At 41.4% G+C, this 25,951-nt stretch overlaps 2 protein-coding genes across 28 annotated transcripts in view; one reads left to right on the top strand and one right to left on the bottom strand.

The window, feature by feature from the left end:
* MIPOL1 (mirror-image polydactyly 1) overlaps positions 1 to 21,764 on the bottom strand; it is a 291,247-nt gene extending 269,483 nt beyond the window's left edge. For 8 of the 19 annotated variants that reach the window (XM_065593309.1, XM_065593311.1, XM_065593318.1 and 5 more), the window contains exon 1: positions 21,384 to 21,524. The gene's annotated coding sequence lies outside the window, so the exon portion shown is untranslated. Of the gene's footprint in view, positions 1 to 4,120; positions 4,263 to 20,254; positions 20,930 to 21,042; positions 21,285 to 21,383 lie in introns of those variants that run through there. The other 11 variants (XM_065593310.1, XM_065593312.1, XM_065593314.1 and 8 more) reach the window with 10 other exon arrangements.
* The window catches only part of SLC25A21 (solute carrier family 25 member 21), a 378,608-nt gene continuing 365,426 nt past the window's right edge, over positions 12,770 to 25,951 (top strand). For 4 of the 9 annotated variants that reach the window (XM_065593326.1, XM_065593333.1, XM_065593332.1 and 1 more), the window contains exon 1: positions 21,349 to 21,480. In XM_065593326.1, coding sequence (XP_065449398.1) covers positions 21,414 to 21,480 — 67 coding nt within the window. In that variant the 5' untranslated portion in view covers positions 21,349 to 21,413. Of the gene's footprint in view, positions 12,849 to 13,510; positions 13,548 to 21,341; positions 21,481 to 25,951 lie in introns of those variants that run through there. The other 5 variants (XM_065593334.1, XM_065593327.1, XM_065593323.1 and 2 more) reach the window with 4 other exon arrangements.

The raw sequence follows: 25,951 nt of genomic DNA, 5'->3' as shown, positions 1-25,951 counted from the left end.
CGGTTATGCAAACAGGTGGGGAGGTATCCACAAGACACTTTCTCTATTAAGATCTAAGTCCATGCTATAAAAAGTTTGAGAACTCCTATCTAAGAATATAAGCATGTAGGGTGGAATTTTCAATCTAACTTTGCTCCCAGTAACTTCAATGGAAACTAGAAAAATATAATTAAGGCCCCAGTTAAACCTTCAAACTCTATTTGACCAGGAAATCTCACTTAAGTGACAAATTACTGGGTATGAGTCTTTTGTTATTTTCACAAAATACAAAAACCATTTAACCAGAGGTAGTAATGTTATGACAAAGGTAAGCCAGAAATAATGGAAGAAAACCCTTATACTTCGTTTTCATTCTAAGATAAGCTTCTCTCTAAGCAAAGATGCATATGCAACAAAAAAATCTAAAACCATTTTTCTAAGTTCTGAAAAGCTTTTCAGAATGCTTTCTAGAAAAAACTTCTCTGTATTGTCACTCCTAGAAAAATGTTAAATGTAATTTTTCACTTCCACTTGCCCACTGCCTGGCTAATGCTGCTGTGCAATAGCATTGAATTGTGCTATGAAAAAAATCCCATAAAGTTAGTCTGCAAAACCATATGTGAGTAAAAGCAAGTGTGCTTCAATCATCAAAGAACAAAAACCAAAGATGGTGTTCTGAGGAAACTAACTTGTTCTGTTACATTTCTTTTTGACAAACGCTAAAACATTACCTTTCACTGTCTCATGTGTAACATCCTGCCTTGAATGTATTTGTTTTACTTGCATAAATAGCAGTTTGCAGACTCACTTTCTGACACTACTTCAGCTTGCAATTCAGTATTACTGCAGAGTAGTAACCCAAATCTGTAACATTTGGGCATAAATTAATCCCTTATTTTTGGGATATCAGATATTGCACACAAGTGTTATTGTACTATAATATTATTCAGATGTAGGACAGTTGGGACTCAATCAATTTCCAGATTTTCTGAGACAAATATGAATGACCAAGAGCATCAAATAAGAGATGCACTGTATTTAATTTCTTTTCAAACAACACCAAAACAGTCCGAATTTAATAGTTTTAAACACTGATCTTTAGGCTGACAGATTTTTTTTTTCCAATCAATACTATATATTTACATTGTTTCAGGCAGTAATTTCAAGAAAACCTCAGTTCCCCCCGCAGTAAAAATATAACAGAACTGTAGCATTACTGTAATCACATCATCCTGCTCTTTAGATGCTGTTTCATTCTCATCGCTAGTGTCAACACACAGAAATGGCGCCATTTTAACTAAATTGGTTTCAAAATGTTTTTTGTTAAATTAGTGTAACTCCCCTTGTGTGGTTTCAGAGTAGCAGCCGTGTTAGTCTGTATCAGCAAAAAGAATAGGAGTACTTACTCCTGTTCTTTTTCCCCTTGTGTGGATACTCTTAAATCGATTTAAGAGTGGCCAATATGGATTTAGCTTCATTTGGTAAGAAACCAAATTGATTCGAGCCCATTCACACTACTAATTTTTTAAGCTGAGGGTATGAATATGCATCAGGCACAACAAAGTGCGCAGTTTTTTGCTGACTTATTTTCTGTAGTTGCATTCTGCATTTTTAGTGAAAAACTCAAAGGCTAAATGGATACCAGAGCCTTAGTGTCTCAGTGCAGGATCAGTGTCCTTGACTTGTACAATACATTTCAAACGAAGTTTAATACTTCATTCATTTTTTGAACATGTAATACAAAAATCATAGGCACGAAATCACTCTCAATTATATATATGGGGGTTTTGGGAGGGTGGATAGCCAGTATTCTCACCTGTTATTTTAAAGATCCACTGTTGGCACATAGCTCCATCTAGTGTTTAAAGATACTAAAAAAAGAAGAACAGGAGGACTTGTGGCACCTTAGAGACTAACAAATTTATTAGAGCATAAGCTTTCGTGGACTACAGCCCACTTCTTCGGATGCATCCGAAGAAGTGGGCTGTAGTCCACGAAAGCTTATGCTCTAATAAATTTGTTAGTCTCTAAGGTGCCACAAGTCCTCCTGTTCTTCTTTTTGCGGATACAGACTAACACGGCTGCTACTCTGAAACTTTAAAGATACTAAAGAAACTCTCAAAAAAGCTATATTTGCTGAAAGATGTTTTAACAGTTCAGCATGTCAAATGTGGTAATGAGGGCACGGCCCTCAGAAAAACTACGGACGAAAAGAAAATAGTTAAATGACAATCTTCATTAGTGTATGATCTCCTTTATTGTTTCCAATAAATGTACTCTCAAAATGTATTTCAAGAAGCTCCTAAACTATCACCATTAGACTAACCGGTACCCAAATCAAGACATGAGAACCAGTATAAAGTATTCATTCCTGATTCACATGTAAAGTTTAATGTGCCCTAGAAAAATACATACCGCAGATAACTATTATTAGCACAGTAGCATTATTCTAGACACATATGGACTTCATTTCTTGAAATTTACAGAAATGTAAATGCTTCTATAACATGCATTTACCTTTTAGAACAGTAAATATGATCCCAATTTAATATTTTTCCTCATATACAGGTAAAAAGTGAGCTACACTTGTTTTCTCCCCCTTGCTTATGCTCAACACATTAGTAATCTGCTGTTTGGTAGCAGACAGTAAATCAGAGAATTGGGGTGGGAGGTAGACGAGCAGTATCAGATCACAGGTTACGAAACTTGCAGTTTGTTTGGGGGTTTTTTGGGGGGGGAGGATTAAGTTAAAGACAAACAAATATCTCAACACTGATGTTGGCATTACTGTAGTTTGTTCTAAAAAGTATTTTTAAAATGTGAGAAGCAATAATCGTAAGGTTGTTATTTTATGTACTGTTCCTTTAAGGAACACAGTGAAATTAGGAAGGATTCAACTTGACAAGGATATAGGTGTGGAACTATATCCTTTTTCACTATATGTAGTCAGGTGCAAACATAAAAGCTTAACTTTAAAGTTCCTGTGGTCTAATAAAAACAAACAGTTTTAGAGACAGAGCCAAGAATGCAGATTTATAAAATTTTGTATGTTTGCTTTTCTTTAAAGATAATCATGCAAACTGAAATGTTTAACTTCATCTTTATATTTTATTTTTTAACTAATCTTAATTTAGAATGTCAACAAATTCATGAAATCTTGACCTAACAAGCAACAAAAAACAACTGTGAATTAACATGTTTGAAAACAGATTAAAATCAAATAGCTAAATATTTGAATGTTTTACTTTGATACTATAAAGCAATGTATCCAATAGGATATTACTTTATTACAAAGATAATATTTGTTAGAACAAAAGCAATTTAACCTGAGAAAATAACAGTTTATAGATCACCTGATAGGATTATTTTACCAGGATTTAAAGTATACTTCATAGTGTACCATCATTTTTACCATTACACAATGACAAGTTACACAAGTTTATTAGTAAAAAGCAACAGAGGGTCCTGTGGCACCTTTAAGACTAACAGAAGTATTGGGAGCATAAGCTTTCGTGGGTAAGAACCTCACTTCTTCAGATGCAAGCGAAGATGTAAGAAGTGAGGATCTTACCCACGAAAGCTTATGCTCCCAATACTTCTGTTAGTCTTAAAGGTGCCACAGGACCCTCTGTTGCTTTTTACAGATTCAGACTAACACGGCTACCCCTCTGAAGTTTATTAGTATTTTCTGAAATGTACATATTTACATATTAATATGCCCATAGGGTGTGAAAGAGTGTGCACACACAAAAAATAGCACACTTAAGTACACAGACCTTCTTTAGTTACCAAACAATGTCTAAATAACAGAGTGTCTGAATTATTCCCACAAAAGCAAGAAATCCTGGGTTTACACTGCATAATTCACAAAGGGCCTATTTCAAAACCCACTGAAGTCAATGTGAGTTTTTCTGCTGACTTCAATGGACTTTGGGTCAGGCCATAAGACTTATTTTAAAAAGGCACATCTTCATTTAAGTATATATTTACTCTAAGTTTTCTTTCATTTGTGGCATTAATATTGTTCCTTCACCAAAGTATTGTACTGTTGTAGGGTTTAATTTTCTTTTTTATTTCAAAGTACAAAAACAAAATCAACACTTTTTAAAAAAAAAAAAAATCTAAATAGGAACAAGTGAACCTTGTAAAAATTTCCAACTGTTTTTCCAAGAGTTCTGTTTTTCACAAAGTAAGTCTGTGTTTTTGGAAATCCAAAGCTTTCAAACCATTCCCATAGTTCCCATCATCAGGCAGGGAAGAACTGCGCTGCACCCTCAGTCATGCTGGAGAAAAGAAGAGAGAATATATCACAACCCTATGCCCAAACTCCCTAAGCTTCTCATACACTATGAATTGCCTCGGTCTCTTGGAGCTTTACATAGCACTGTGGAACATGGTCTACATTATTTTCCCTGGTTTTGCTGCTGCTAGATGAGGTGTTGAATGACGAGTCTTCCTCCCCTCCCTGCTCACCAGAACAGTCTCCCTTTGATGGTGGGGTGTAGCAGACTTTTTGCCAGGCTACTTGAAGACAGAAAATGGGGTGTAAAGCAATTTGCCTCCTATAGAAAGTGCTAGAGGGGAACATAGAATGCTAACTACACCCAACCCATCAAACAACATTTGTAAGAAAGTGGGTATGGCACCTGGAGCCTTTTGGGGTGGGTGAGTGCAGATGGACATGGATCTCAAGGGTTGTGAGAACTTCACTCCCTGCTCCCTTGAATGATAGAAAGCGGTTATGGATCTCCACCATCTCTTCCTGACAAAGGGCAGGGGAAAGGGTTGCATTTCATCTATCATCCTACCCAAAGGTCATGGAGATGTGTCTCTTCCCCTTTTTAACTATGTGATGGGATGAAAGTTAGTTCCCTGGCAGATGTAGAAATCCATGCATCTTAGCCCAGGGCAGCTACTGATAGCAAAAAGACAGGAATTGGCAAAATGCCAAACAGAATGCAAGCCTCAGAAAGTTCAAGTTCTGTTCTCAGTTTCAAACTTGTGATACTTGAGTGGGTTTGAAATTAGGCAAATTGTATTGAATATATGTTGAAATTATTGCTGATATTTTATGTTCTTTTCCTCAGTCACAATATCTTAATTACAATACAAATTGCCACAAAGCAAGCAGCTCATATGATGTTTGTATCAGAGATTTCTCTGTCAAGGGAAACCATGTCCCAATATTTAGTTGCAACAGAGAATGGCATTTATGTATAACAAGCCAGGAAAAATTGTGATATAAATGCAATACACACAATGCTGAAAAATAAAAACAAAACAGAGGAGATAAATACATATATACAAAATAAACAGGATGAGAAATATTGCTTCTTTCACTCACTGGGACTGCATCTAAAACCAGCCAACCAATTTCTCTGTAGGTCCACCACTGCTGAACACCCAATACTACAAGGCCCTGAACAACCTCAAAATTTCTATTGACCTGAATGTGAGTTGCAGTTCTGTACCTTGAAGAATTGAACTCTAAAAAATCCAACTACAGATCAAGAACCTTGGAGAAGGAGAATTGTATTTATGGGAAACTAGTGCCACTTACTTTGAAGCCCAGCATTCATAACAGCATTAGTAAATTTTATTTAGTTACATACATTATCTACACACTCAAATAATTAATATAATCTATATGAAAGAACACATCATATAAAGGTAAAGACTCCTATTGAACTGAAAACTCTGATGTAATGTTGCCTATAGTCTAGCTACTGCTCCACCATAATATAATACATGCATATGCTATTTACACTGTTGCCAGTTTTGCTTGGATGTATTCCCGGAGTTTTCATCACATGACAATCTTCAATTAAAGATTAATCTTTAATTCCTGGAGACTCCAGGACAACCGTAGCTGTGTATTGTGCTGATATGAAGGCAATAAATGACATCACCATGTGCACCTTGCTTGCGTTCTACCCTCTAATCCACCTCAGACAGAACTATTTTCTCTCTTCTTTTCTTTTTTTAAAAATGTATAAAATAAACCATTGCACGTTGCATACGTGTTTACATTGTAAGCTTCTAAATAGTTTTCAGGTAAAATACCACCATTTAGGAAAATAAATGTATTTTTTAGAAAATGACATACTATAAAATTACTTCTTTTCACCCAAAAATATGATAGCCAGTTCTGGGTAAGAAAAAGATTTAATATTCAGTACCTTGTGAACCATCTGGTCTGGAAATAAATGTACAATATGTAACATGCAGACTAATCATGTCAATCCCCCTCTAGTGACTAGAGTAGAACCTACTATTGCTACCAGATACTGTACTGTTACAGAGTTACTCCTTTTGCTCAAATGGTAGAGGCCCGTGCTTTTCGTGCTGATGGCCTCATGTTGAATCCCGAGTGACAATCCATGGGAAGTCATTTCAAATAGGAGAGCTGGTTCACCTCTTTCCTATGGGCTATAGCACTTGTTTCTTGCCCTGACAAGATCCTGGATTTTAACATCACAACATTATGATTTTATTGTAATGTACCTAAGAGATATAAAAATAATAATATGAAATATTTGTTCATCTTCTTCCAAATCCTATGTCATTCACAGTATGCACGCTAGCTTTACAGGTCAAGAGATACACCACATTCCTTTAAAAATAGTGTCTAAAACATTTGTAAAATAGTTTTTTGTATTAAAAATGTGGCAAGAAAAAAACATACAGGATGAGGTGTAGGATAAGTGCGTTAGTACTAATTTGATACAAGACAGAGGCCTATGTTGTAACTAAATCTTCAGGAATAAGACTTCCAACACATCCACTTTCGTACAGCAGGATATTATCACCCATGCTTCTAAGTAAATTCTTATGTTGCAAACTGCTCAACCACACAATCAGAATAAAATTAATTAAAATAATAACATGTATTCCAAACCAAATAAAGTTACTTGAGCAAGTAACACTTTCTGCACGTAACATATGGAGGAAAGCTGGTAAGGAATTCCTACTTCTGAAATGTTTAGATACGCATCCTGCTGCAATGAACTGAAAGGCCACTGAGTGGTGTGCTTGCACCAGTGAAACAACACATGAATGCAAGGCTTCCACAATGTTATTTTAATCCATTCCAACTCTGCTGGAAACAGCCACTTCTCTGTATATAAACTTGTATTTCTGCCAATCAAACAAGCTCTTAAAATTAAGCTAATCTATAATGCACAGGGGAAAATTGTCAAAAAAACAAAGTATGTGCCAAGATATTTTATTCTTATATCAGAAGTATTTTTAGTACATCCACGAATGGAGCAATCTACTCACTAGCTGATGGAGTGGAATACAAAGAAGGGGTTCAAATCTGAATCCTGCACTTAGTATGTACCGCTGAATGTAGTACTGCAAGAAAATTGAAGTGGAACTCAATTCTCCTAAAGAAAATAAACTGATGTAACTACGAAAACACAAATTAAGACCCCAGTCCTGAAAAGATTTATGCATTGAAAATTGGAATGGAACACGATAATTTTTTTAATTGTACAAATTCAGTGACAGATTTTAAAAATTGAAATTCACACATATCCACTAGCATGCTTGAAAGAGCCTTATTCTGCTTCTCCCAAGCCAGTCTAAGTTTGGTACCACTTGCTAAATCAGTATCTGTAAAATATTTAAGTAATCGATTCCATGCAGAAATTTGATCAATAAGATTTTCAGTGCTAAATGCATATTTTCCTCATAAAGTTAAAACACAGAGCAAGTAGAAATCACCAGAAAACCTCCATATTTTCTAAATACTATTAAAAACTCAGCTAATGTACTTTAAGTACACAATTCTGGACCATAGAAGAAGCTTTCTATTAAGCTCTCTTACATTTGGATACAAACTCAGACCAGACACCAAAAAAACCCTGTGCTTTTACTCAGTACTGAACTTTGTAAGTGGCATCCATTATCAAGGAATTAAACTTTTCCCACTTTTCTATTAATATATTAATTATCTTTACATTCCAAAAGCATCACATTTTGTACTAGCAGTAGAGAATCTACTGGAAGAGATTTAGATTTTGCCTTTTTGCCTGTTAGAAATGCATATCATTTAATTTACTGCAGATTTGAATCCAATATTGCTATTCAAATGAACATATTACACCAAGTCAAAATTCTGCCTTCAGTGGAGTTACCCAGGATGAAAGTAAGGGTTGAATTTGGCCATTATGATGTTAAGTGGAGCTCCTCAGCTAATTTTGGTAAATTCTGAATCATTAAAAACATACTGACAGCAAGGAAATTAACTCATTACCAATTATTTCTTCCATACCTAGGACCCAATCCCACAATATCAAAATTGATGGGAGTTTTGCCACTGAATTCAAAAAGAAGATCAGGCCCTTAATTGGCTAGTTCAATTACTATAAATTATGATGTATGAGTATCAGTTTTCCTCACTAGGAAGAAGTCATCAAACCGAGATCTATAATATCAGCCTAGTAAATTTATTTTGTACTAAAACCAGAGAACAACATTTTAACAATACTTGCGTCTACTCCTGTAAATAAAGTCACAACAAAATTCTGTGACCCTTTTCAATACTGAATTTTTTAAATGAAGTCCGGAAACAAGAAAGGCAATTACTGCTCATACTGTTTTTCAGCAAGTCTTTTTCTTCTACTTTTAAACATAGATTTAAAAGCAGGATAATGAACTACATATTAAAAGTAAAGCCTACATGTAACCGTTACCTTTTTGATGCCAATAAAACTATAAGTCTTCTTTTTTAAATAGAATATTTTCATTAATTTACACACACCAAAGAAAGAGTACAGCTGGTTCCAACCTCAGAATCAATTCAATTGTGCATTACCCTCCCCCCCATCCTTCTGAAATGAAAATTGAATACTGGAGGGAAGAAATGAGAATGAGCTAAAGGAATATTTTAGGGGTGTGAATTAATTGCAGTTAACTCAAGAGATTAATGCAAAACAAATTAACTAGATTTTAAAAATAGTCACGATTAATCACAGTTTTAATCGCACTGTTAAGCAATAATAGAATACCAATTTAAATTTATGATAAATATTTTTGGATTTTTTCTACATTTTCAAATATATTGGTTTCAATTACAACACAGAATACAAAGTGTACAGTGCTCACTTTATATTATTATTTTGGATTACAAATATTTGCACTCTAAAAAAGAAAAAAGAAATAATATTTTCCACTTCACCTCATACAAGTACTGTAGTGCAATCTCTTTATTATGAAAGTGCAATATACAAATGTAATTTTTTTTTCAACATAACTGCACTCAAAAACAAAACAATGTAAAACATTAGAGCCTACAAGACCACTCAGTCCAATTTCTTGTTCAGCCAATTGCTAAGAGAAACAAGTTTGTTTACGTTTACGGGAGATAATGCTGCCCACTTCTTATTTACAACGTCACCTGAAAGTGAGAACAGGCATTAGCATGGCACTCTTGTAGCCGGCGTTGCAAGGTATTTATGTGCCAGATATGCTAAACATTTGTATGCCCCGTCATACTTCGACTTCTAGATTTACAGTGCAAATATTTGTAATAAAAATAATATAAAGTGAGCACTGTACACTTTGTATTCTCTGTTGTAATTGAAATCAATATATTTTAAAATGTAGAAAAATATCAAAAACATTTATCATAAATTTAAATTGGTATTCTATTATTGTTTAACAGTGCGATTAAAACTGCAATTAATTGTGACTATTTTTTTAATCTCACAATTAATTGCAATTTTAAAAATCACTTGACAGCTCTAGAAGATTTCAAACAATCATTTCTGCTTTCTTTCAAAAGTATCCCAGGAATAAAGTCACTATTTGTTTGCATGCAGAATAACTTGTTTTCATTCATGGTAGTATAATAATTTGCTACAGGCATTATAAATAAGGCTGCGTGTCTGTCATGGAGGTCACAGAAGTCACAAATTCCGTGCCTTTTTGTGACTTCTGCAGTGGCCGGTGCGGCTGGATCCAGGGCTGCCCAAGCAGCTCAGGCAGCCCCTGGGCCACCCACACCGGCCGCTGCTGGGGCAGTCTTGGGCCATCATCCGCCCCCCACCCCTCAGCAGCAGCAGTGGTTTGGGTGTGGGAGGGGGCTTAGAGCTGGTGCAGAGGGCTGCGCTTACCTCGGGAGGCGGGGGCTGCCCGGAAGCGGCCAGCATGTCCCTGCAGCTCCTAGGTGGAGAGGCCAGGGGGCTCTGCGCTGCCCCTGCCTGCAGGCACTGCCCCCACAGTTACCATTGGCTGTGGTTTCCAGCCAAGGGAGCTGTGGAGCCAGTGCTCATGGTTGGGGCAGCATGCGGAGCCCCCTAGCCCTCCCTCTTCCTAGGAGCTGCAGGGACATGCCAGCCGCTTCTGGGGAGCCGCACAGAGCTGGGTAGGGAGCCTGCCAGTCCCACCAATCCTCCCCCACCCCCAGCACCAAGGGGGGATCCAGGTCACCCCCTAGCACCTGCAGTCCCCTGGCCCAAGTTTTAGTTAGGGGTATATAGTACAAGTCATGGACATGTCACGGGCCGTGAATATTTGTTTACTGCCTGTCCATGACTTTTACTAAAACTACCTGTGACTAAAACATAGCCTTAATTATAAACAGTAGCCTCTGTCAGACAAATGACAGTATTACCTACATAATTTCAGCTAAGATTCATTTCCTCTAAAATAAAAATAAATCTGGCAATCTGTTCAGTGAGATTCAGCCAACTTCAGTGACACACAATATTATGCAAGTTATTTGTATATGCAGTTGACATTTTCTCATACTGTTTATTGCTACACACACCTTTTGGAAATGTAAGGCTGACCTAAGATTGCTGTGTGCTGACTAAAATTAAATCCTACATATTAGTCTTGCCAGGTGGCAATCAATACTATAATTACGGTTATGAAAGCATTTTCATCCCAAATACCTGGTTTTCAGTTGCTAATAACATTTCTTAAAAGTTATCCTTATACACTAAAAATACATTTATTCTAAATTCAAAGGTATTTTTTAAAAAATTTGAGTAAAACACCTTCAATCATGTTGTAAATAGTTGGTGCAATTACATTTACCATCCACCATAATTAAATTTACTTCAACGTCAGTGTTATTTCCCATTCTAAGTATAAAGAAAGCCACAAACAGCTCTGTAATACATATCCATTGGTATTCAGTGTATGTGGCCATATGTCTTCTTAAGTGTTTGTATAGCACCTACTACAAGGGAGACAGAAAAGCTATAGTAAAAACCTCTCAAGCAATTATTAACTTGTCTCTGTTCTATGGAATTGCACAAATCAGCACATACTAAAACGTCAACCAATATTGTTTAGCTCATTAATATCAGTGCGGATAATCAAATATCACCTCCTGTCATCTTCAAGTTCATAATATTCTTTTTGCCATTCTAATTTTAAGCTATCTAGCTATATCCATATAATTTCTATAACATATCTAAGCCAGTCCACTGAAGATATTACTAATATTTCCATTACAAACACCCATTTTCCTGTTGAGTTCCTAGTGCATAGGAGTCCACAACAAATAACCACAATCAAATTTGGTAGCAATACGCACCCTTGGTGGTAGTTTGTACAAATCAGTATTTATAAAGTGGTTTGACTACAAAAAGTGGATATATTGTACATGCTAAGGAATACTATATCAGCCGACAGCATGGCTACTGCCCTCTCATGCTTAAGAGTTGGTAGACCCCACGCTAGCATTGAGGCATACTGATGGAGAAGCATGAAGGAGATTACACTGATGCTTTCCATGCTGTATCTGTTCTGTGAATAAACAGAACTTCTCAATCTCCACTGGGGATGTTTACATGACATTTCACAAACAGTTTACTTTAAGAGAGAAGGGAAAAGGCAAAACCAGAAACCCTCATTTCAACAGTATTTAGTTGCTGAAATATTGCTGTAAGATGAAATTTACTAAAATAAGCTTTAGTCTGGGAGCAAGTTTTTAAAATCAATTTTAAACTACTCACTAATCCACACAAGTGAAAGGAAGCCGCAGCACAGATTTGAGAGGTTTGGGCTAACACGTTACAGGCTATGCTTTTATATTTTTGGGTGCTCCTGCAAAATATATTTTATCACTGGCCTCCTTCCACAAATGTAACTGATTCCTGCCTACACTACTATGCACAAGGATGGCCTAATGATTTGGGGAAGGGTTAGCCAGAGGACTCTTGGGCATATACCTCAAAAGCAATTGACTCATTTTACATAAAACTGTAGGTCACACAGGTGAGACAAATCTTTAAGTCCTCAGCCTCCTGCAGCAGAAGTTGAGCCCAGCTGTAGCTTCCTTCCTTCCTTTCAACTCTGGTAACTAGTTTACATTTTCGAGGCTATCTGCACATGGGGAGGGGAAAGAAAAGGTAATATATTTAACGGAAAGCTGAGCTTCTCCTTTAATTTTTCACCAAATTAGAGGAGTGAGCAGTTGAGAGCTTCACAAGAACAGAGCTGACTTTTGGACCCTTATAGAAACAACATCACACACTCTCCTTCAGGGCAATAACAGTGTGCTACACCATCACCTACACCAGGGGTAGGCAACCTATGGCATGCATGCCAAAGGCGGTACGCGAGCTGATTTTCAGTGGCACTCACACTGCCTGGGTCCTGGCCACCGGGCCAGGGAACTCTGCATTTTAATTTAATTTTAAATGAAGCTTCTTAAACATTTTAAAAACCTTATTTACTTTACATACAACAATAGTTTAGTTATATATTATAGACTTATAGAAAGAGACCTTCTAAACGTTAAAATGTATTACTGGCACATGAAACCTTAAATTAGAGTGAATAAATGAAGACTCAGCACACCACTTCTGAAAGGTTGCCGACCCCTGCCATACACTATCATATTAATGGTAAGTTTAATCTGATTTAATATGCTCATTAATGATTGAGAAAAAGGAGTAAATACCACAAGAGTGAAATTTTCAGATGGTACTGAACTGGAACGGATACCAAATAGCAGTGAGAACAGAGAATGGCACAAAGACCCAGAGAAGCTAGAAATATGGACCAAAAATGGCAAGCTAATAACTCAGAACAGAAATAAAGTGAAACAGTGAATGAGAAAGAGAAAGCTGATTAGTTGTCAAGGGGAAGCACTGGGTGATAGATAGATATCTCATTTGCTATCCCCTAGATAGCAGAGCAGCAAAAAAAAAAAAAAAAAAAAAAAAAAAAAAAAGTTCCATGTGAAGAGGCTTCATCAGCAGGGAGATGGTAGTTCCTTTTTGGGGAATCATATGCACGCCCACAGCCCCACTCTGCCACCTCCACGCTCGTCAGCCACAGCCCACCAACAAACTAACAAAGCCCAAGTGCAGGCAGAGGAGGACAGCAGGCACGCCCTTGAGACACCAATGGGGAGGGGAGGAAGGCACGCAGCTCTCAGGAGCGCGCAAAGCAAACCCCAGCAGGGAAAGAGGAGCAGGAGCGCAGCTGGGGATGGAAGGCGGAGCTAATGTAGGAGGGTAGGATTCGATCAGCTGTTCACTGAAGCTGACAAGGAAGTAGGGGCTAGGGTCTTCAGTGGATGTTTTTACTGGGAGCTGTGGGTGATTGCTGGTGGCTTGTTGCTTTGGAGAGTGTTGTGATGGCGGGCCTGCAGGGGATTTTTGGGGAAGGGATGCAAAGGCTAGGTATTTCTGAGAGATGGCTAATGGGAAAGGGCTGGAGCACACTGGGTTTTTTTTGTGGGGGAGGGGACAAAGTTCCTGTGTTTGTTTGCTTGGTGTTTGTTGTTGTGTTGCTAATGTTGTTTGTTTTGTTAAGAAAGTCATGGGACCTGAGGAATCTGATGTGTGTTTCTTGCTGATGGCATGGGAGGAAATGTCCTTGTTTCTGAACAGGAATGGAGGCCCTGACAGGTGGCTGGTTTCAAGAGTAAAGTTGGTTGAAAAGTGTGTATGTGTGTGTATAGAGGGGGGATTATTCACTAATAATTTGACACCTAAGGTGATCATACATTGTGTTTTGGCCGGGACAGTCCCCTTTTTAAACCCTGTCCCGGACGTCTTGACTTTTTTTGGCAAAAGTGGGCATTTGTCCTGTTTGATGATCCATTGGCAAGAGCAAATGGGACAAATGCCCGTTCTGCCAGAAAAGTGGGGTGTGCCCCCCCAACAAGGTGTGGGCGGGGAGCAAGAGGAGACACCACCTGTGCACAATGGGCTTGGGCTAACGGGTGACACCAGCAGCTTGGGTGTCCTGTTTTAACTTTGAGAAATATGGTCACCCATGATACCTTACAAGGTGGAAATCATCAAATAAACTATATTTTTATAATAATATTACTTAACTAGTTCTTTTAAAGAGGAGAATGCTGTGCTCTAGGTAAACACAGGTGATGCAGTGTTTGGGAAGGGGAGGAGAAGAAAAGGCTCAGGGGAACACAGGATTAAACCTTGTAGTGCTTTGGGAAATCTGTCCAGTGGGGATGCAGCCATTAGTATTTTGAGAGTGTCAGCAGATAGAAGCCAAATGAGAAAAGGTATATGTTATAAGTTAAAGTAACCTGCAGGGGTGTTTAACCATGTTTGTTTGGGATATATGACACCTAGTACTAAAGTGATAATGAATTTGTTTTTATTTTAATATTGTAGATCCTCTTTAAGGTTTCCTAAAATAGTAGTTAATGTTTTATATAAGAGAATATTATGGGGATATGTATCCACAACAGACACATCTCAATGTTAATTAGACACCTAGACACCTTGGCTATTTTATTTTGAAGTTTAACTTTATTCTGTAGACATACACAAATTCCTGTTTTGCTGCAATGGTATTTATTGCTGAAGAAAGATCTGATCAACTGTAGACCCTCCCCCAGCTGATACTGTTAGGCCAGTGGTTCCCAAACTGGGGTTCGTGAACCCCTGGGGGGGTTGCGAAACGTTACAGGAGGTTCTTGGGAAAAAATTCCCTAATGACGGACAGAGCTGTCCCTAGGAACCCTGGGCCAGCAGCCCGGAGCCACTGGACTTCCAAGAACTTAGCAGATCAAAGCAAGCATATCTATCACACTGAGAGATTTAAACTTCAAGGACTCCTTATAAGAAATGGAAAGGGAGGTGGATATATTTTGCTGTTTTTAAAATTAAATAGGCAGCTAAGCTTGTTGTAATGTGCGTTGTTTGCCTGGACTGCTCACCACTTGAATGCTTGTGTAGGAGGAACTCTTTGAGTTGTCTTCTTAAATACCTTCATGCTGTTTCACATTTGATACTCCTTGATGAAACATAGGAGCCTTGTCTTATAACAGGCTTATTCAAAGTGATACAAGCTACGAAAGTGAGATCTTAGAGTGTTGCTGTTTTCATAATGTAATAAAAATACTGTAATGATAAATAATAATTAATAATAAAGTGTGTAATAAGCATGTCATAAAAACAAATTTTATATTTCCAAGATCACTGCTTTTATAATTTATACTCAGGTAAAGGAGAAAATCCCTGGAAATATTCATTTTTAGGAGGGGGTTTGCAAGATGACATTTTAGCGAAAGGGGTTCATAGATTGTTAAAGTTTGGGAACCACTGTATTAGGCTGAACTGCTACAGCTGGTTCATCCTAATTCTATTTCTGTTCTTTGTATCAAAGGGGATCTTGTACAGTAGATTCTCCATGTCTGGATAAGCAGTGATGCTCAAGTAGTTTTTTGACAACCTAGAACACTGGGGGGCTTGATGATCCTGCAGTATTTATCAAGCAATGTTCTGAGAAAAACCAAGGGAACTAATGCAAATGTTAATGAAACATTAATGTTGAGATTTTAATTACTTGATGGTCACTACATACAAAGTTTATTATCTTAGGGGAGTTACTCTAGATTCCCATCATAATGATTACTCAGTCTTTATAACATGCATATATTAAAGAATTCACGTTACTATTTGTTTCCTGATATGTGCAAGGGGGACGAACTATGTTTGCTGTGGGAACAATAATTTTGAATTTCCTGACTTTTTACAATTAAAATCTCAAGCTTTAATGCTGCATTAATTTTTTTACATATAATTAATGCTCTCCGTGTTCATATACTGTATAGTGACAATCACAGGTTTTGCAGAATCTTTGCTGTAAGCAATTAACAGCTACATTTTCTTACAGCACTGGAATATCTACTTAGTCAGCAGAACTTGCTGGTCATACTTTATCACAAGAAGAGAGGCTCAGCAAATGAACTTATCAGAATTGTACTGTAGCTTGGTGAAAATATCTTTTTAACAACAAAATATTTTCAGGTCTTGGCTTCTGAGTAATAACACACTGGCTATTCATTTTCCAAGTAGCAGAACACATTTGGGAGAGATTTGACAAATTCTCAGAAAGACCTGCTTCTGGGGGGAAAATGTGCTTTATCTCAAAAGTTCATGCACAATAACTACCTACAGCCAACTAAAGTATCTTCTTCAACATGCCACTTGTCTAAAAATTATTGCTTTTTTGCTAGTAGAGGACCTGCTTTTTCTGCCACATAAATGGGCTGGAATGGTAAAATTAGATAAATTTTGGTTTCTAATGGTTTAATAGTCTAACTCTATTTCCCTTTCTATTCCCTCTGTAAATCTAAGACTAGCCTGTTCACAGTCCTTCCAAACAATCTCTCCATGAGTAGTGTAAGAACCTTCTCTGCAACTCCTGCCTCATGAAACAACTTTCCTTTATCTCTATTGAATTTTGCCATTATTGTGACACTTTAATCCTAGCTCAAAATATATTTTCCCTTTCCAGTAACTTCCTCAGTTACTAATTATTTAACTCAGTGAAGGCATTAACTCTGTAAAACATTTTGGGGTGCTGTTAGTAGGAAAAATACCATACAAAATTAAAGCAACAGAGGGTCCTATGGCACCTTTAAGACTAACAGAAGTATTGGGAGCATAAGCTTTTGTGGGTAAGAACCTCACTTCTTCAGATGCAAGTCATGACTTCAGCCTTGCATCTGAAGAAGTGAGGTTCTTACCCATGAAAGCTTATGCTCCCAATACTTCTGTTAGTCTTAAAGGTGCCACAGGACCCTCTGTTGCTTTTTACAGATTCAGACTAACACGGCTACTCCTCTGATACTTGATACAAAATTAAGTTGTACTGTAATCTTACTATCTGGTTTAGGTACTTATATTGCCTTATTGCCACAGTTTCTGGGCACCTCACAGTCTTTAAAGTATTCATCCTCACAACTCCCCTATGAGGAAGAGAAATAGTTATCATTATTAAAAATATTACACTTTTCACTTTAAATATATTTATCAGATTGTACACCCAAAGAATCATTCCAGATAAGAAGGGAGAAGAAAAGTTATTTATTTTCTCCAAAGCCACCATATTTCATTTAACCCCAGACTTGGGCCCATATTCTTAGCAGCAGACTGATCCTAACTCTCACATTTTAAAGTAGTCTAATGTCATTACCTCCTGCAAGAGTGTCACATGCTACCACAGCCCATGGCAACTCCCAAATATCTCCAATCATCAGTTCTTTATTTTCTATTGGGTGACTACATTGCTTATTGTTACACACTTCTTATTCACACTTACTCAATGAAGTTTTGGTGCCTTAGTCCTCTTATGTGAACGTTTTCTCTTTAAAATAATTTAGTTTTCCCTAAAACTTGGCTAAGGAATTATACATAAGACGTGTCTTCCAAAATCCTGCTAAAAAGGAAGAGAAGAAACATCACAGTGACTTCAAAAACTCCTCCATGTGTGGTGACATTCACTGCAGGCTAAAAGGACCAGTGTTTGGTGAATCTTTTGGCTCAGTGTATCAAAGGAGGCTGCAGTGACTGGACCTAAATGCTTTGGATGAAAGACTGGCCTTACTGAAATCAATGGCATTGACTTCACACAGAATTTCACCCTATAAGTCACTGTGGCCTGGCAGATCTCTGGGCAAGCACCTGAAAGCTCCCTTGCCCTTTTATTAGTGCGTCACATAATTATGACAAGAAATTGGTTTGTAAGGCCTTAAAGTCAAAAGACCTGAATGAACATATCAGAGACACCAGGAGGTAAATGAAACACTGTATTAGTACCACCCACTTTGACACCAATCTATTGAGTTATACAAGGGTAAATACCAGTTCAGAATACGGAAGACAGCTCACAAATTCACTGAATTCTACCCAAAAAGAAAGCAGGCAGAATTTAAAAATATGATCTGTTTTGGCTTGGAGATGACTTGGCACTAAGGTTCAGATGGTCTTTGGTGACTGGGATGCAAGAACATGCAGACACACACGGCTACAAATATTTTCTGTTGTCAAGAGGTTCAGCAGAAGCTAGGGTTCCTGTTGTATGATGGTAAGCACCTTTTGAGGGAGAAGTTAAGAGCTTCAAAGTGAAGGAGACAAAAGCCATCCTTCATTCCCTCATGTCTGTCATCTAGTCCTTTCACCAGAAGCCACCAGCCAACCTAGACCTCTGTATTCAGGACACTCATGTTCAGAGTGTTCATCAACCCTTTCAGATAATCCAAAAGGGTCTCCTAAATCCCTAATTCCAAGAAACAAAAACCTCTGGCTTTTTAAAGGGTAAAGAATAAATAGCCAGTTGGTATCCAGTTTGGAGGGTATCCCTCATGGAAGGGAAATAGGAAGCTTATTATCCCAGATGGTTCCTAGTCACCTTGGATAAATGGTCCCTCAGCTTTACCAAGGGAGGTTACAGAATTCAATTAAAAGAAATTCCACCAAATTCACCATCTGAGCTATGTTCAAGAGTGCCTTTGAGATCAACAGAAACAGTAAGAAATTTCAGGAAATCCAATCCCTCCTGGAAAAGAAAGGCATCAAGTCTATGAATATGTACTTCCTGATCCTTAAAAAAATTAGAGGGCTGAGGCCTATCATGGTGGACAGACAGCTCAATTTCCATGTGGCAAAAGAAAATTCTCGGTGTCTGTAAGGATAATCATACATTTGTTTTTTGTTTCTTTTGTTCTGTTTTTTGGAAGAGAGTGACTGGATATATGCAGTTTGGACCTTGCAGATGCTTGTATGCTGAAATAACTGAGTTTCATTTAAAACTACCTGAAGGTGCAACTTGTGCATCTGAAACAAGTACAGTATATAGGAGCCCTGCCAGGCCTGACTCCTGAGCGGGTAGAGACTAGAGGAAGAGGTTTGGTATCACCTACCTGAAGTTGGGAGACGGGAGGTTAGACAGACATTCCCAGAAAACAAAAGCCACTGCCTCTCCCTTCTGAAGAGTCAAAGGTGCATAAGAAATTGGGTCAAGGGTCATCAGGAGGAAATAAGGCGTTGGTTGGCTTGTGTGGCTCTGTGGGTATAAAAGCCTGAGGGGTCCATGTCTAGCCCAGGAGAGGGCAGCTATGGGATGTGGGCAAGATAAGGGAACTGTAGGAGGGTTATAAGACGCATGGGGGTCAACTGGAAGAGAAAGGGGGTGAGACAGACAGATGTGGGTGTCGGGGGGTGGGCAGATTGTTGGGGGCAGCCAGGGAGCAGGGAGTTATTTGGGGATTAGAGATCTGAGGAGGGTGCTGGGGATAGCAAGGGAGTTGGCACAATGGGGTGGGATGGGTAAGAAGAGCAGGGTAGCTGGCTCAGTTGATGGGGTTTGAGTGATGAGCAACCTGGAGGCCCTTTCTGTTTTCTCCTCCACTGGCTACTAGGATGCTCTGTCCTATCACCATCCCTGAGGCTGCTGCCTATACAGTAACTCCTTGCTTAACGTTGTAGTTACGTTCCTGAAAAATGCTACTTTAAGCGAAACAATTTTAAGCGAATCCAATTTCCCCATAAGAATTAATGTAAAGCAAGGGAGGGGTGTTTAAGTTCCAGGAAAAAAAATTTCACCAGACAAAAGACATTTATATATGGAATCAGAGGATGGAAGAGGGTGTGATATTTTCCAGGGAATGCCTTGCTGCTAAATGATGAACTAGCACTCGGCTGAGCCCTCAAGGGTTAACTTGTTGTTAATGTAACCTCACACTCTACAAGGCAGCACTAATGAAGGGAGGAGACACAATAGATGCATGGCAGTGGCTGCACACATTCCCAGCAGAAACAACAGTGATGATGAACCCATTCTATCCCACTGGAGCGCACCACTCCCTCCACTTTCCAAAGTGCCAAGGGGTGTATGTGTGTATGAGACACACACCGTGTGTGTGTGTGTGCGCGCGTCTGAAAGAGAGAGAGAGATGCACATTACCCCTTTAAGTATGCTGACCCCACTCTAAATACGCCTCTACCCCGATATAACGCTGTCCTCGGAAGCCAAAAAATCTTACCGCGTTATAGGTGAAACTGCGTTATATCGAACTTGCTTTGATCCGCTGTAGCGCACAGCCCCCCCCGAGGGCTGCTTTACCGCATTATATCTGAATTCGTGTTGTATTGGGTCGCATTATATCGGGTATATCGGTGTAGAGGTGCACATTGACTTTTAAAGTAGATCAGCAAGTTGAGACAACAGCGGCTGCCTGTAAGCTCCCTTTGTCCTGAGCCCTATAGTGTCCGTCTGCCCGCTCTGGGGAGATGAGATATAGGACGGCAGAAGGAGGGGGACACCCTGACATCACCACGCCTCACCTCTTCCCCTTCACCCCCTACACAGCAAGCAGAAGGCTCCCAGGAGCAGCTCCAAGGCAGAGGGCAAAAGCAGCAGAGGGCAGTGGGGCGGGAGGGGGAGGGACACCTGAACTACCCCACAATTGATAGCGTGCTGGGCAGCTGCCCCACAGTGAACTTAGGGGAGCTGATAAGAGGGCTACCGGCCCACCCTGGTTCCAAGCCCCCACCAGCTAGCTCCAATGGACTGCTCTTCCTGCAAGCAGTGGACAAAGCAGGCAGCTGCCAAACAACATTAAGGGAGCATTGCACAACTTTAAACCCGCATGTTCTCTAATTGATCAGTAGTGTAACAAGTTAACCAGGACCACATTCAGTAGGAGTTACTGTACCTCCTGCTTCCCTGCCCCTTGTGACAGGGCTTCCCCCTTTCCACTCTCCAAACTTGCTTCCTCTCAGTCTACCCGCAGGGCCTGAATTACAGACTGCAAAGCAACAGGGGACCTACCCTTTGGGGCAGTGTAGCGGCTCTAGGCCCAGGATCTGGTCCGTAGCTGCCCCAACCCCCCGCCCACTGGGTATAAAGGTTGCGGGGGAGGGGGGAACGCACGCAATAGGCAGGTCTCTGCACGTGCAGCTGGGTTCTTTCTTCGCTCTCACGCCCTCTGCCTCTTCCTCCTCCAGCCTAGCCACAGTCCCAGGGTGGAGGGACGCTCGCGCTTCCCCCTACAAGCTGCCACTCTCTGCCAGGGGCTGGTCTCCACCCCCCCGTCTCGGGCTCTTTCCCCTCACTGGGGCTAGCGCTAGTTCTGCCCCCAGGCCGCCTCTGCCGGGTACTTCGGGACTGACCGCTCTGCTGCTTTCCCAGCGCAGCTGAAGATGTCCAGGAAGCCGGGCGGCTTTTTGCAGGAGGCTTCTCACCAGATCACGGCCGGCGGCTCAGCGGGTAAGTCGGACATTTTCCTCCCAGGCACTCTGCGCTGCCTGCTCTCTGATTATTATGTATTGGAGAGTGTGATTCAGTTCACCAACATTTCCTGACTTTGGCTAGCCGTGGGCACAACCTCCCCTGGTGAATGCGCTGCGAAGCTAAGCCTGGGCACGTGAAAATCCACTCTGCGCCCCCTCCCCCCAAACGTGTCCTGGGCATGGAGTCCAAAAAGCCTTGATCAAGTGCCCAGTCTCGTCCCACCCCCTGGCTGTTGGCTGCTCCTCCCCCTGTGTGTGCGTGCAGCCAGTTGCACTGACTAAAGGAGATGAGGTGACAGCCTGCTCTTTGGTTCCCTGCTTCAACAGTTCCCCTGTCTGGGAACTTTAAACCAGCCTCCTTGGCGTTTTGATTCAGCTCTCTTAACCCAGAAGAACCGAGTGGATTTCCCCTCCTTTGATTTTACAAATAAACTGAATGGGTGTAGAAACTAGTATGTGTAGTTCTCCTGTCAGTGTTTGTTGCAATATATAGCAGTGGACTATAGGTTGCTGATAAAATACAGTAACTCCTCACTTAATATCTTCCCAGTTAGGCAGCTGCCTACTTTGTCCACTGCTTGCAGGAAGAGCAGCCAGTTGGAGCCAGCTGGTGGGGGCTTGGCACCAGGGTGGACAGGCAGCCCCCGCATCAGCGCCCCTAAGTTCCCTGTGCAACAACCGCCCAGCAGGCTATCAATTGCTGGGCAGTTCAGCTGTCCCTTCCCCCCCCCCCCCCCCGGCCCAGTGTTGCCCCTGCCCTCTGCCTTGGAGCTGCTCCTGGGAGCCGCCTGCTTGCTGTGCGGGGAGTGGGGGGGGGCGGGGGAAGAGGGGTGCTGATGTCAGGGTGTCCCCCTCCCCCTGCTCCTCCTCCTGTACCCCATCTCCCCAGAGCAGGGGGAGACACTACAGGGCTCAGAGTAAGCTTGCTGGCAGCAGCTGCTGTTTCAACTTGCTGATCTATTTAAAAAGTCAATGTACTTAGAGTAGTGTCAGCGTACTTAAAGGGGCTGTGCATGTCTCTTTCTCACACACATGCATCCCCCAGGCACTTAGGGAAGTGGAGGGAATGGTGCACTCCAGTGGGATAGAATGGGTTCATCATCACATTCAGTTTCCACAGGGATGTTTGCAGCCACTGCCATGCATCTATTGTCACCTCCCTCCATTAGTGCTGCCTTGTAGAGTGTGAGGCCACATTAACAGTTCATCATTTAGCAGCAAGGCATTCTCTGGGAAATATCCCACCCTCTGATTCCACCACCTCAACCAAGCTTCACAATTATCATTGCTGTGTACAGTATTAAATTGTTTGTTTATATATATATATATATATATATATATATAAAAAGACTTTAACACTTGTACTGTGCGTGCGTGTGTGTGTGTGTGTGTGTATATATATATATATATATATACACGCACGCACAGTACAAGTTTTAAAGTCTTTTGTCTGGCAAAAACAATTTCCCTGGAACCTCCCCTCCCCATTTACATTAATTCTTATGGGGAAACTGGATTCGCTTAACATTGTTTCGTTTAAAGTAGCATTTTTCAGGAACATAACTACAACATTAAGTGAGGAATTACAGTATTCTCTCTGAGGCCCCAAAAGCTACAGTTTACAATAGTGTTACAACCGTATTTTAGGCCATTATGGAATAATGGTGAAATATTTAAAACATAGGAATGGCCATACTGGTTCAGGCCAATGGTCCATTGCCTTCCAACATTGGCTGATGCCCGATGCTTCAGAGGGAATGAACAGAACAGGGCAATTTGGGGAGTGATCCATCCCCTGTCTTCCTGTCCCAATTTCTGGCACTCAGAGGTTTTGAGGACTCTGCTGTACTTTGGACTAAGCTTGTATATAGCGTAGCATGATTATTTTTTAAAGGCTGCGATGATTTAGATCGGTTTACTGTTTAACAATAATGGTGCTACTGGTCAACTGTGACTGCTTTATCTTTTCCTTGCAGAAGCATGGACTTAATTTAATATATTTTCCATATTTGCATACTATGATCCTCTATAAATCCTTATTGGAGTGTTTATACCATATAGAAAGCAGTGTTAAACTTCGGAAACTTACCTAGCATTTTTGTAACACATTTTATGTAGCACATTTGATATCATTAAGTTAAAATAGATGCTGGATTGTTATTACTGATGTAAAATATTATGTCCCATTGTTAATAGTACTTGAAGGTATGTCGTTCAGGGTTTACAGTTCTGCAATATTAATAGTAAAAATTGCACTGCATTGAAACTGTAACTATTTAAAATGGAAGCACACTGTATTGCTCTTTGTACTTTAGCAGTAATCTTTAAAATCAGATATACTGTTGCATCTCCAGGAAGAAATGAAAGTACCTAACATCTTACACTTTTCTAAGATAAATATAGTATTAAACTAACAAAATCAACTTGTAATAATCAATGACATTATTTTTAAAAAATGTACCTGTCACTAATTGATTAGATTATTAAAACTGTAAACTTTAAATATCACAAATTTATGATATTCAGTTTTTGCATTTAATTCAGCTTGGACAATGACAGTATTTCTAGTTTCTGATTGTTATGTAGTAGAACATTTCAGTGTTTGGGTTGCAAGTATTGCAGAGTGCGCTCATGTCTAAAGAAAATATTACTTTTTTAGTTAGATTATTTAAATCATGTAAGCATTTTAACTAGGTGGTGTAAAATATTTTTTATTAGACTTAAACTAGTAGACAGTATCTCTTTTGGCTTAAAATACTTAACACTCAGTCTGTCATTGAGGTACTATAGTCTATTACAATGGTTTTCAAACTTTTTTTCTGGCAACCCAATTGAAGAAAATTGTTGATGCCTGCGACCCAACAGAGCTGGGGATGAGGGGTTTGGGGTGCAGAAGGGGGCTCTGGGTTTGGGGGGGCTCAGGGCTGGGGCAGGGGGTTGGGGTGTGGGAGGCGGTCAGGGCTGGGGGTATAGGCTCTAGGGTGCAGCCAGGGATGAGGAATTTGGGGTGCAGGAGGGGGCTCAGGGCATGGGATTGGGGTGCAGGGTTAGGGCACGGGCTTACCTCAGCCTACTCCTGGTCATACAGCAGGGTTGCTAAGGCAGGCTTCCTGCCTGTCCTGGCACCGTGGACTGCACTGTGCCCCAGAAGCATCCAGTAGCAGGTTCGGCTCCTAGGTGGAGGTGCGCAAGAGGTTCCACCTGGCTCTTGTCCGCAGGCGCACACACACAGCTCCCATTGGTTGGTTCCTGGCCAATGGGAGCGCAGAGCTGGTGCTTGGGGTGGGGGCAGCACGCGGAGCCTGTGCCTCCCTTTCTCCCCCCGCTGGTCCGCCTAGGAGCCGGACCTGCTGCTGGCCACTTCCGGGGCACAGCACGGTGTCAGAACAGATAGGGATTAGCCTACCTTAGCCAGGCAGCACCAGACTTTTAACAGCCCAGTCAGCGGTGCTGACCAGAGCCATCGTGACTCAGTGCCTAGGGTTACCATACATCCGGATTTTCCTGGACATATCTGGCTTTTTGGTCCTCAAATCCCCGTCCGGGAGGAATTTCCAAAAAGCCAGACATGTCTGGGAAAATGGGGAGGCATGGTAAGGGGACCGCCTCCTCCCCGGGCTCCAACTTTCCCGGTTCCCGCTGCTCTCCACCGCGCGCCGGGGCTGAAGCAACTTCCCCAGTGCAGCAGCTGCCGGAGCCCGAGGAGGAGGCGGCTGCGCGCTCGGATGCCGCCCGCCGCCTCTGTGCCCCCGCAGATCAGGGAGGTTTTTAGTTTTGCTGCAGCCACTCGCACTTGGGCAAAAGACGCTCAGGGGACCCCGAGTGCGAATGGAGTGGCTGCAGCAAAACTAACAACTCCCCCGATCAGGGCCGGCTTTAGCAAGAGTGGGGCCCGATTCCCCCCAGGAATCGGGCCACGCTCTGGCCGGACCTCTGGCTGGGGTCATGGGGCTTAGGTCCGGGCTGGAGCCGCTGGGGCCGGAGCCGGAGCCGCTGGGGCCGGGGGTGTTCGGCCACTGGCTGGCGCCGCTCGGCCAGAACTGGGGCCCGAGCCGAGCTGGGCCGGAGCTGCTGGGACCGGGGCCGGGGGCGCTCAGCCGCTTGGCTGGGGCCAGTGCCCTGGGGCCTGAGCCGAGCTGGAGTCGCTAGGGCCGGGGCTGGAGCTGCCGGGGTTGTGGGTGCTGGGCCAGAGTCGGGGCCGGAGCCGCTCGGACGGGGCCGGAGCCGCTCGGACGGAACCGGGGCCGGTATCCTGGGGCCCGGGCCGGAGCCAGAGCCTCTTGGCCGGGGCCGGCCGCCGGAGGGAGCCGCTTGGCCGGGTGGAGGGCGGACTGGGCCGCGCCTTCTCGCGCCCCCCGCCCTGCCGCCGCCCCAGTTTACCTGCTGCCTGCCTGTTTCAGGCTTCCTGCGAACATTTGATTCGCAAGGAGCAGGGGGGCGGAGCATTC

The sequence above is a fragment of the Chrysemys picta genome, chromosome 4 (genome assembly GCF_011386835.1).
Source record: "Chrysemys picta bellii isolate R12L10 chromosome 4, ASM1138683v2, whole genome shotgun sequence".
Lineage (NCBI taxonomy): Eukaryota > Metazoa > Chordata > Testudines > Emydidae > Chrysemys > Chrysemys picta.
The sequence above is the reverse complement of the archived record's forward strand: the minus strand, read 5'-3'. Positions and strand labels throughout refer to the sequence as shown.